Source organism: Lepisosteus oculatus, chromosome 1 (assembly GCF_040954835.1).
Source record: "Lepisosteus oculatus isolate fLepOcu1 chromosome 1, fLepOcu1.hap2, whole genome shotgun sequence".
NCBI classification, from domain to species: Eukaryota; Metazoa; Chordata; class Actinopteri; order Semionotiformes; family Lepisosteidae; genus Lepisosteus; species Lepisosteus oculatus.
Window position 1 is genome coordinate 6,701,915 of NC_090696.1, and position 13,162 is coordinate 6,715,076.

Consider the following 13,162-nt stretch of genomic DNA (forward strand, 5'->3'; position numbering starts at 1 on the left):
TTACTCCCCTTAGTAAAGTGTTATCAGTCCTGTTTCTACTCAGTGTCAAAGGATTTCTATTTTGTTAACACTGTTTTCAAACATCAACAATGTCTTTGAAAGCACCCATGCTGTGATGAGCATTCATGCATAATTATTTATGCTTGCAATTCACTTTATGGAATTTAGAATCTGATTGTATTTGAAACATCTGGGATATAGCAAATTGTGTTCACTCAGGCACATCTTTCCTGCGTGTCATGAAATATTGAGGGTGGGCGAGTCTTCCAAAATCTGGATAACTTTTTGTCTTGAGTGACAAAACAGAATCAATGTTGCATATAGAACCCTAGAATTTTTCCACAACTACTGAGATACCTTTTAAAGGTTTTCCTTAGGACAAGTTGTAACTTGATGAATAGGTTAGCGATTATCTCACCTGTATGACACAGGTGCAATTCTTTTATGTCAGGTGACACTGCATTATATAATTGGAATGTGAGCAGAAGTAGACAATGTCTAGAGAAACAGCCTCTCTGAGATCATCAGCAAATGATCATTAATGGTACAAATTACTACAGTGTCACACTTCTTCCTTGCCAGCTGGCTAGGTACAAAAACTCAGCTTTTAGTATTTAAAATCCTCAAAGATATCAATCTCAAACCAGTGAACCTCTTCAAAGTGCACAGAAAAACATGAACCAGAGGACATTAGCAGAAAGTACAAGGAAATGCATTTAAAACTGAGAACAGGAAGCACTTCATTACCCAAAGGGTCATGAGAGCACTGGACAAGCCACCCAGCCATGTGATTGAAGCCAGCCCTGGTTTCTTTCAAGCAATGTCTGGATCCTTGGATCGATTAGCTACTAAGTACCAAACTGGTGAAATGGGCTGAATGGTTCCCTCTCATTTTCATCCTTTCTTATGTTCTAATCTCAAATTAAGACAGAAACTGGATTCATAACGAACTATATGCTTTTGCCCTATATTTTCCCCGAAAGAAAACATTCACTCTTTGCATTATTACAGCAATTACTTTATTCCTAGTCAATAAACAACATTCATTGTTTAAGCATTTTATAATCCCTGTTTTCATGTCCAAACATTATGACAAACATAACACTACTGCAACCACCATCACGGTATTATTCGTGACAAGACTGAGCAACAAATACTTCAATCACCGGAATTTAATTCTTGCTTTTCTGTGATTTCATGACACAATTTCAGAACTCAGGCTGAAAGCTCTGTGAAAACGAAAACATATACAGCCCAGGAGAGTAAAAAACTGTTACTAAAACACACTTATGAAGAAAATAAAACAGTTGTCCAGTTTGTAAGTAATGGAATTACACAGCTTTTCCACGTCTCAGACACAGACGGTCTGGAACATCCGGAACATCAGGACTGCTGACCCGTAACTGGAAGCAACTCCTGAGAGGATCTTGTCTGGAAAGCCTGGCACTGGTTTGGGGAAACGGGGAGCGCTGGAAATCAAAACCAGCTGAAGCACCGCGAGATGATGGAAAAAACACAACGGTCTTTAATTATTATTAAACTGAATTATTTTTGTAGGTTTAAGAACTTATTCTTATGTTGTTCAGTAGCCCTACTACAACATTCTTAGTGATGAATTCACAATTTTAATTTTGGACTTTGCATGGGTGGGAAAAAAAAAACTGACGACAATCTACCTCACCTGCTAATTAGCAGATTGTGAAGCCTCCAGAAAATAGGAATCCCAGGAAAACCAAAGACTATGATTATGATGGAGAGAACCAACGTAATATGACATAGAACTTAAATCAGTTTTATCTGCAAATGTTAAATTAAACAATCTCCAATATAGATTCACTTAATTGAACTATTAAAAGAAACTTTAAAAGGAAATTTAAAAAGAAATTGTTAATGAAAGTATTAATGATTGAGATTTCGTAAAGGAAATGTAATCCAACCAAGCAAGGCAGGAGGGATCCCTTTCGTTTGGAACTTTTCCTACGCTCTTCCGTCCTTAACCCCTTGGAGATGACCGAAACAACTGAAGTCCGAAGAGACAGGCCCCCCCGGATCCTTCTCTTCATGCACTCTGTAACTTCAGCACTTCGTCCATGGAAACTGTGTTGCATTCCCACAGCACTTGATAAAAAAAAGAACCCGGAAGGAAAACCCCAACTGCAGCCCGTGTTGCAAAAATCTGAGCTCGTCTGGTCCCAGCAGGCCGAGAGAGTGACACGCCCCCCCGGAGCACACAGCACAGGGACAGCAGCTGTGGCGGGATTCCATCCATCCATCGGAGCCGCGGAGCCGGAGCCGAACCCAGCAAGCAACGGGCATGAGACAGGGTACATCCTGGACAGGACGCCAGACCATCGCGGGACACAGACAGACACTCACACCAGGGCCGGGTTTCCAAGATGCTAATTAACCGACCAGCATGTCTCTGGACCGTGGGAGGAAACGGAAGCACCCAGAGGAAACCCACACCAACATGGCGAGAACATGCAAACTCCACACAGACAGAACCCTAAGTAATAGGACTGAGCCCAGTGCCCCAGCTCTGCTCATCACTGTGCCACCTGAAGGAAACAATCTTGGGTTCAAATACCGAAGATTTGATCTTCCAATAAAAGTCATTTTCATCAAATTAAGTGGGAAGAAATGTCACTGCTGCCTAAAACAAAACCAGAAAGAAAGATGATCACTTTAAGACGCAAGTCACGCTTGATCAGAGTGTGTGCTGAGGTGGACTGGGGGTCAGTACACTTCTCCACCTCCTCTACTGTTCTTAATGTCACTGCATGGGGCGGCGCTATTGGCTACAATGGTATCTGTGCTGACTAAGAGAGAAAAGAGAATCGGTAGCACTGCAGCATTATAGTGATTTATTACTGCAGCGAGCCACCATTGTGTGGGGGTGTTGGTATCATCCTGAACGTTAGGGGTAATTACGCTTAGAGAAGAGAGTTACAGTGATCTCCTGTCGCCATTGTACCACCCACGGCAACAGCAACACCAATTTTCACAGCTTCCTTTCCTGCACTCCCTTCTTTTTCCTTTCTTTTCCTTCTTAACCTTCTAATTTTCTCCTCCCGATCCTTTCAGACGTTCACAGCTCATGTGGCAATTTTCACCCTTATTTTCAAATCAACAGCAGTAGAATACAGGAAAAAAAAGGCCTTTTGTCAGATGCAATCCAGGATCAGGGCACACTCCCAGTTTCTGTTTGGTCTCTGGCTCTTTGGACGATGGTGCAGTTTAGTGGATCATAAAAACATGAACGATTCCCGATCCTCCTCCTTCCAGGTGCCAAGAACATAGCAACTTGGTTTTTGGAGGAATCTCTTTTTTACAGAGTTAGGCTATAGAGTCTTCTGCATAAAAAACTGTACGTGCAAATTACAGTAGGTACTACATGTTGTGTCAGGCAAGAGACTAAAGCATACAGACTGAGATGCCCGAAAAACAACTTCATTCTTCTCATCCAATATACAAAGCCGTCAACTGTAAATCCTGAAGCCAAGATTTCTGTCTAATTTCCAGACAGAAATAGGATGGAGATGTCTCTCCTTGGCGCACACTCACCCTTTGAGTCTCTCAGCTGCTGAATATTTAACAGCAGTACTGTTCAAAAGCACTCATTACTCTAAAATCAATAGAAACCTTAACAGAATACTAAGAAACTTATAACAAAATATGCTTCTCAGCCAGACTTTAAAATAGGTGAAGGCCCGAGAAGAACTGCAGTTAATGTTTCTTTAAGGGAGAATGAAACAGAGCAATCTCTCTCCAAGCTGAAAAAGCTCCAAGCTCCATTTTTCTGCTGCGCCAGCTCCAAGGCTCTGTCAGCTGGCTTCCGAGCACAGGCGTGAAGCTCACTGTGTTGGCAAAACAAAGCTCATTTACTGAGAGCAGTCGTTAAGGATGGAGAAACCTCCATCGGCAAGTTGTTCTCCACAGTCCATAGTGACAGCCATTGCTTTAAGTTGATGAGAGCCTGCGACACTCTGCTTGACCTCCGTTAGCTAATGAAAATTATGCAAGTGTCCTGAAAAGACTCTAGAGGCTTGTCACAGTGTCTCTCCTGAGACTCATGCTAATGGACAGTTGTCTCTGTTGAAAGCCTCTCGGCAGTATAAACAGGACAACATTCATTCAAGTCATTAAAGTAAAGAAGACAGCTTAAGAGTTATAAATATCTAAATCTGTAATACACAAAAATTACCTTTTTATGAACTCAATAAAAAAAGAGATGTCTGAAGCAATTCGATTTCAGAGTCCAGCCCTATTGCAGGGGATGGGGAAGCTTTCACTTGCCGCTGACTTGTCTCAATTCAACTTGATTAAAGAAGGATGATTGAAGTTCCAAATGCATCAAATACATTAATAATCAATATGTCATCTCTTGGCAGCCAGTTGAGCAGCCTTTCTTGAAAAATGAAGAGCACTTTATCATCAGTCAGTTATAATCAAGATGGTCAGGGGGAGAAAACACACAGTGCCTATAGAAAGTCTACACACCCTTTCCAAAGTAGCACATTCTGTGGCCTAACAGCCTGAAACCAAGACACATAAAACCAGAATTATTTTATTTGCAAAACAACACTGTGGAGATTTTGGAAACCATGCGGAAAAAGAAGAAATCAGGATGAAACTTTCTGATCTGAATGCAAAACGTTATGTTGGGCCAAAACCCCAATACAGCACATCACCCGCAGAACACCATCACTACCGAGGATGGAAAGTGGATGGAGCAAAATACATACTGATTCCTGAAGACAGCCTGAAATTGAGAGGGAAGCATACCTTTCGACATGACCATGAACCTAAAAACACAGCCAGGGCAAGAATGGAGTTGCTGAAGAACAAAAAGGTCAGTATCCTCGAGCGTCCCAGTCAGACCCTCAATCCCACTGACTGTCTGTGGAATGACTGAAGGGCTGCAGTTCCTCAACAGTCCCCTCGCAATCTAACTGAGTGTGAACAGCTCTGTAAGGAGCGATGGGCAAACACTGCACGTGTACTGCAGACTTAACAGAATTATGGCAGTAACCAAAGTACAAGGCGATTCCAGCTGTACTAATCTGAGGGCTGAGGACACTTTTCCAACCCATTTTTCTAAGTTTTCCACTTGTAATTACACTTCAGAGTGATTGAGTATTTGTTTTTCACTTGGAGTTGTACAGTATTAGAATATAATAACACGGGTAAAATAAATTCTGTTTTAAAGTTTCTTGATTTCGGGTCTGTAGGAAGAAGAGTGTGCAGACTTCCTATTGGAGTTGTACTGTATATCGATTACGCTCCCCATGAAAAGAGTAAGTGCCTTCATTAGGTGTTGTAACACTACAGGAAGTGCTGTACAAGCGTTCCTCGTGTGGGAGCTGAGAGCACTTGGCACAATGGAGCAGTGCTCCGGAGTCAGGGGACCGGACACCAGAGCTTCAACAACCATCAGCAGAGCAGGCAACAGTAAGACAAGATCTAATGAATCTCACCATAGAATAAGCAACATTTCACTTCAGCTGGATGCTTTCTCACCTGATTAGATATGAACAACCAGTTCTGTATCTGTTGCAAGAAAGAAGTGCCATTTCAGGCAACACATTCATAAGTGACTGGTAACTGGTAAGTAGCTGGCTAATGCAGACTGCACTGATGCAGTTCACTTTGGCACAGGTCATTCACCAGAACCCGCTATGTTGGCACAAACGCATAGAAGAGTGAGTCGTAAAAATGACAGACATTACGCAAAGTATTTTTCACAGCTGAAGTGCCCAGAAAAAGAAAACCTAGTAGCCCACACTTATTTCCAGCCCAACAAAATGTCAAGCTTTCCCATTTGTGCTATCGATTTTCTCAGGCCTGGACTGTATTTTTGTTGTTTTACACAGCACATGCTTGTTTCAGAAAGGGATGCTAGTGCGTACAGGAATGTGAAGGTCTTCGTCACGCATCATCACAATGGATCCCCAACTCAAGGACATGAGTCACTAAAGGGGACATGAAAAAAATGCTCTAATTTCATGAGAGAACAGACACTGTGCCTACACGTAGGTGAAGAAGGCGGTGTGGAATTGTTGCTTTCCTGCAAAACACCATCGGTAACATCAGCCGTCATCATACCAGACAATGTGCCTTCCGAAGACGAGCTCTTTAGAAAGCATGGCTCAGCTAACGCATGTGCTTAATCCAGAGTGACACATCAGAGGAAACAACAGGCAGATAAAATTAAAACAGCTTTGACACTCTGCCCAAACGCATACAGTTTTCTGAACAACTTTCGGTTCAGGAGAGTGTCGGCTCTTCACTCAGTCCTTGCACAAGGGTCTGACACCAGAACTGCAAAGCGCACCCTGCCTCACCTTTCGCTTTTACTCAAAGGAAAATCTGACACAATGGAAGAATGTAACTTTATTCTGTGAATGGTTATAAACGAAATAAGAGCTACTGTCCCAGTTATTCTTTTTCAATTGGCCTGTTGTGGCTGGAACACAGTCGAGAGTGTGGGCAGATGTACACTGGAGGGATTTTTAGTCTCAAAAAGTTTAGACGCCTGAAGAAACAAAAGAGCCTATTTGTAATATTCCATTTTCCGCTGTTACCAACCTCAAACAAATCTTCAGTCAAGTGTTTTCCCACTCGTTTCATTGTCTTCATTGTGTTTCATTGACGTTGTCTTAGTTTGGACTGAAGCGATGCTCTCTGAGGGTGAGCTTCGCTTTAATCTCTGCAGGCCAGCCACATCCCATTTCAACAGTTATTTTCTGATGCACTCCACAGCGTTTAGAAAAAAAGAATATCGTATTTCGGCACGCAGCGACAAAGTGTGCAAAATATATAAAGCTCGGTGACCTCCGTCGCTTGTGGACTACATCACTTGACCCCTGAGAAGGAAGATAAATCTTGAATGGGGAGAGAACGCCCTGCCAGTGCATTTCTATTCACACAGTGCAGTGGCTGCGGGGATAGGCCATCTCATCAATCATAACCGTGGCACTAAATATTTTCTATTGACAGAGGCTGTATTACAGATCCGAAGACTCTAGGCTCGTTAAAGAACGGCCATCAGGGCAGATGAAGCCTCAGTCATTGCACAGACCATGTGTCACTGCGTGTCCCTGTATTTCACCCACAGGGCTGCGTTTCCAAAGGATTTACGACCATCGTTTCCATTCTCTCCTTGAGGATCTTGGAGCCTAATGAGCCATGAGGAAAACACCTGCAAACACTGTTAGGAAAATAAAAAAAGGACAGTATCTGAATACAAACCAACAAACTTAGCGTTATAGACATCTTTAGAAAAACACTGTGGAAATAGTTGACCAACCCAGTGTAGCGTGCTCTCTGAAGGCACCAGTTCTGTCGGGTTTGGGCATTTACTGGGACAATTATTAATTGTAGCAGTAAATCACAAAATGATTCTTTTGATGGCCTTAGAATCCAACCATGCGATATAACTCAAACAACGCACACACTTAGGTACTAATACACGAGGATACATTTATTAATACATAGAATATGCATATAAACCTAACAGATCTTATCGAGAGGGTTATCAGAAAACAAAAGGTATATATTCAGTCAGTTACGAAGTGTTACACATATCAAGAGGACATACGTTCAGTATATCATTCATTTAGACCGTTTCGTAAATGAACTTGGTTATAACTTCTACATTAGATACTCAAAACAAGTACATAACTCTTAGGAATTAAATTGATATCAACTGGTTGGGATAACAATTGAATTCTCGAGCAGTAATGCAGTGAAATTGAATACTCATCCAATCTCTGGGGATTCAGATCTCCTGCGGGCACAAAGAAACAGTTTCAGGCTGTTGCTGTCCAATCCGCGCTCTCTGGCTCGGTGCCAGGCTGTGCTGTGCGGCTTGGGACGGTGCGCTGCTGATGGGACGGTGCGCTGCTGATGCTCACTGACCGGCTAGCAAAGTTTGCGCACAGGAGAAAAGATGACTGTGGGTCCCAGCAAGTCAGGAAGAGGACCGGTTCGTTCCTGATGAAGAGCTAGTTCTGAATAGTGATTCAGCTGTCCACAGTTCCGACCTGTTCACGAGGCCTGCTGCTGGTGCTAACCTCGGGTGGATCCTCTGGTTACTCTCTGGCAACCTCCGCTCTCGACTCTTAGAACAAAGGAAAGTTCTGGCACTCGGACACACTGGCCGTTCCGTGGTTGTCCGGGCTGAGTCTCAGGATGGTCAGGAGGCGCGCTGCGAGAATGTCCTGCCCTTGGGAGCCTTCTGCTCCTGGGCCGTCCTGCCCTGGAATTCTCCTTTGAATTCCCTTTAGAAAAGTCCACAGAATCCTCCTACAGGCTCTCTGTGTTGCCTGTTTTTACCTGGAGGAACTTCAGCTCGTTGATTGGCTGAAAGTTCCATGGGCATCAGAGTCCCACGTGGGTTACTCGGCCCTACCAGTCCCTGATTGGTTGATCAAGGTGAGATATGAGTCACTTACTCCTGACACTTAGGAATGCAGTCCAGATGTCCATCTGGCACTCCCTAGACAGATAGGCACCAATGGATGACCATTGATCATGATAGCCAGGCTTAGCTAAGTGCATCCCCCTTTGGGAGCTGTCCCTTATCAAAAGAAAACATCTTTAAATCAGCCTGCATGAATAGCTTCTCTGTGGCTGCACCACAGAGATGAACAGAGAGATGAGGCCTCAGTTGGGAAAGCACAGCAACACTTAATTCTGTCTTATTAATATGCCTCGCCGCTACACCAGTAACCATCTTTGACAGGCTACTGTATTTATGCAAAGGCCCTGGTTACACTTAGGCAATGGACCTACCTGCTGCTAAGAAGGTCCATCCTTCTTCTGAGATGAACATACTGCGTGGGTGAATAGTGATAACCTCAGGCTCCTTCCCTGTGAACAGAAAGACAGCGCAGGGTCACATTCATCAGAAATGCAGAGAGCCATGCAGCAAACCTCTTTTTAACCTCCCTGACCTCTTTTACCTCCATCCATGAAAAAAAAAATCATTACATCTGAGAAAAGTAAATTCTATTTCTCTGATTCTGTGTGCAATAAGGATAAGTGTGAATGTCATAAACACTTTAACACAGTACATGCTCCATCCTTGTCAGTGTTTAGAAATCATTAGGTCTCCCCTTCAGATGAAATGAATAGCCAGGATAAGAAGATGCACACACATTGACCTGACGTTGCCAACATTCTGTTTTAATTAACGGGCCTTTCTACAAATCTGACGCATTAAAAGTTAACTCGGGGACATCTGAATCCCAAATATCTCAGTGACAGAAGCACGTTTTTTTTTTCTGAACTGATGATCATGTGTAATTAAGAACAGCCAACTAGCTTTTAATTACCTCAGAGTGAGTTACTGTGGAGGACTGTAGCCTTAGAAATGTTAGTTATACTGTATATCTTTGCATCAGAAAGCAAATCAGAGACAGGGAAATTGTTAATACTCTGGATCATTAATCCCTATCCACTTTCTGCCTCATTTATTATAGAGTGAAATGTTGTAAATCAAGTGCTAATTACAAAATCAGATAGATAAAAATGTGTAGAAAAACATCACAGGGGTAAAACAATTACTCCACAATACTGTGTAGGACTGTGGTTATGTTCAGACAAGATTCTGCAGTTCTTGTCTAAAACCACATTTCTCAGGTGACATTTAGAAACCAGGAAGCAGTGGCTTCCAGGTGCCTGGTGTCCTCTGAGAGACCGGACACTAGCAGTGCCTCTGCTATTTGCAGTACAGGAAGGTGAAGGGAGTAGGAAGGCTAATGACTGAATGTGCCTTTTTTGGCAAGAGATTTTTTTAAAAAATGTATGAAACCTTCTTACATCTGTGTTAAAGTAAGGATAGGGAGCATAGTTTTCCCACAGTTGTTAAGTTATTCGTCAATTTCAAACGGATGCGTGTAAAAAATCCACTATAATCTATATGTAATGAATTATATAGTGCCTTTTATCCAAGGGATCTGATGCATGGCAGCCATTATACTCCAACACAGTAGATAGGATCAAGAAGTGAGAAGTTGCTCCATCAATAGAATTACCAATAATAGTGCTTCTACACCCCCACCTACAGTATATACCCAACTGCACCTGACACTCGGTGATGATCCAGGCCAAGCTACTAGACGCAAGTGTGCCTTCTCTATTCTGATTTGTTGCGATCTTATTGTGTCTCTTCAAACCACATTTAATAAGGTAGGAGGGTAAGAACAGAAGAAAGGTGAGAGAAGAGAGCCATTATGCCCATCTAGCCCATTTAGTTGTTAGTATTTAACTGGTGCAGGTTCCATCGATCTCTTTGTGACGCATTAGAAAGTGATGCATACATTCTGAATAAATCGTGCTACCGAAGGACTATGCTAATTTAGCTCCTCTGTGCTCACTCTGACACACAGCTTTGGACACACAGCTTTTCTGAACCAAAACAAAGTACAACACTAGTGCCCATCTATTGATCTTCTAATTGCTTTGTCCAATTCAGGCAGCTGGGAACCTATCCCAGCAAGCAATGGGCACAAGGCAGGATCCAACCTGGACAGCTTTGCAGGGCACACACACAATTCACACCTGGGCCAGTGTTCCCAGAATCTGCTTGCTGAGAATTCAGAGATCTCTTCAGAAACTACTGAAAAAAACAATTAAAAAAATAATAATAAAGCAGTAACACAAAAAAATAGGGAGAAACAGAAGCAGAAAGCACAACACAGGACACGAAACAAGCGGTAAATTAAGTGGAACCAAAACCACATGTTAAATTGGCACTTAAATGACTCGTCTGCCTGAAATGTTAATTAGGTGACATAAAAAATGTAATCGCAGACTTTGAGTGTGTGGCAGTTTTTCAGTACACACATGATGTAATGGAGAGACGGCCTCCTCACTGGTGCTATATACAACACAAACTATGACTGGTTATTGGCGTCTCCAGGTCATCTCGTGAATTCTCCACCCCCCTCTGGGTGCCACTAAAGGTTATTTAACAGCAGGTGTTAGAACCTGCTCTTTGTAGTTTACCTTGTACGTATTGCTTCTTGATGATCTGAATAGACTGCCTGGGAATGGCTTGAATGTTCTGGAATTGCAAAGAGAACAATAAAATAAATTAAGATATTAATTAAAAATAATTAACCGCACAGAACATGGTTACTCAATCAAAGTAATGAAAGCAGCGAGCTACAGGATAGCATCATTCTCAGCACAACGTGGTGCTTATACACATACAGTAGGACACAATACAATCCGAACTCCAAGAACTAAAAGAAAGACCAGAATCTTTCCTTGAAAGATCTGTGATTTAATTTATATGTTTCACATCTGCTAGCCATGGACATCTACCACTGCAAAAACACGGTGCAGAGTGACGATCTCATACTTGACACGAGAGCGCTTCAGAATTCTGGGGAACGTTGAGATTTTTCCCAGGAGGCCAAGGATGATTTTGATGGCCAATTCAAACAGACAGGAGAGAGCTGACAGCAGAGTGGGCTGCTGGCTACTGGTCTAAACGCCTTGACTCCCACACACGATCCGTGAGGACAGCCTAGCTTTCAGACTGCACCGAGCACTGCCCTGTGGTCCTGTACTCCTCCGGTCTGAATTCAGGCCCAGGGTACCCCAGTATCATTCTTAGAACTACTGTATGATCTATATTTTACTTTCAAGTGACACATTGTTATTTTATTTCTTAAAATGGCAAAGTATTTGCACAACTCACCCCATCATCCAGGCTGACTTAAAATGGGTTACAAGAACACACTACAGGTAAGGGCGATAATAACCCAGCAGTACAGGTCACACACACAAGCACGCAAGAAAGCTTACAAATGAGAGGAAGGCATCGGGCCAGTCTAGCTCATTTATTAGGTAGTAGTTATTTGATCCTAGGATCTCATCCAGCCACTTCTGTTGGAAGAAACCAGGGTACTAGATTAAAAAAACGTGGTTGGGTAGCTTATTCCATACTCTCACCACCCTTTGCATAAATACACACTTCATCATAATACAATGTGTTACTTTGCCTTATCAAAGTAAGCAGAAGGTATTGATATGGCTTTGAGCAAGAATGAGAAAATGTGGAATATTACTGCAAATGCACAGTGGGCAGGTTACAATGCAAACAGAGGCCGGGGACACATCTGCTAACTTTTAAGGGTTCATCACTGGAAAAGGCAAAGCACGCCCTTGGCAGCTGAAAGTTCAAAGAGCTTCATTAAGCTTCAAAGGCTGGCCTGCCCGTCACACCTGACCTCTCTGTACTCCAGGCTCTTGGTTCCCACACATTCCCTTCACACACTTTGCCCAGATCGCTGGGCTCCTGCTCTCTAATCTCTACAGAAATCTAAAAAAACGGGGGCATTTTCAAAGAAGCAAACAGAAGGAACCTGTGCTTTTGTACCTACGGTCAAGGACAGGTTTACCCACTGTGGAGGGAATAACACTGAACTGGCTATAATAAAGGGAAATGCCGAAACAAACAAAAGTCGACTGTTTTAGCGCAGTCGCGTCACACCGCTCCCCGTTCCTGAGAACGAACAAGAGTGTGCACACCTCCAGCCGCCTGTCAACACTCCTGTGTTGGAAAGAAGCGGAGGTGGTTCTGGACAAACAGATCAATTTAACGGAAAGAAATCCCACCTGAGGAGACCTGTGCTTGTTCTCCTGCTTCCTGAGATAAGGGCTCATGCGGCCGAAGACAAATGGTGCTACTATGTCAAAGTCCCGCGTTTGTTGTTTTTTTTTCCGCTTGTTTTTTTCTGAGAGATTGCCTCTGAGCTCCACCAGCAGCTAGGAGGAGATCTGCACTGCAATCTACACTAAACCCTCAGCTATTCCTCAGGGAACAGCGGCTCTTCCTAATAGACCTGATACAAATCATTATTTTTACGTGTAATAAGCAAAGGTTAATGAAAAGAATATCCAGTTTAACAGATTGGTATCTTTATCTGATGTTGCGAAGAAAAACAATCATGTCATTATCTCCTAAAACAACCCTTCCCAACTTCCAAACTTCAGAAAGATAAGAAAACTAAGTTAATCTGCCATTTAAAAATGACATCAAATTTAACTTCCAGGATGCAAATCTTAATCCAGACAACTTCAAGAAACCACTAGCCACAGGTGACATCGCAAACAAACTTTGACAAGTTATCAAATCAAAACTGAT

At 42.7% G+C, this 13,162-nt stretch overlaps 1 protein-coding gene across 1 annotated transcript in view; it reads right to left on the reverse strand.

Annotated features, from left to right (window-relative positions):
* The window catches only part of poln (polymerase (DNA directed) nu), a 146,946-nt gene that overhangs the window by 49,220 nt on the left and 84,564 nt on the right, over positions 1 to 13,162 (reverse strand). The window contains exons 17-18 of the mRNA XM_069194065.1: positions 11,014 to 11,071; positions 8,797 to 8,874 (exon numbers count right to left, since the gene is read on the reverse strand). Of these exons, the coding sequence (XP_069050166.1) occupies positions 8,797 to 8,874; positions 11,014 to 11,071 (136 nt within the window). The remainder of the gene's footprint in view (positions 1 to 8,796; positions 8,875 to 11,013; positions 11,072 to 13,162) is intronic.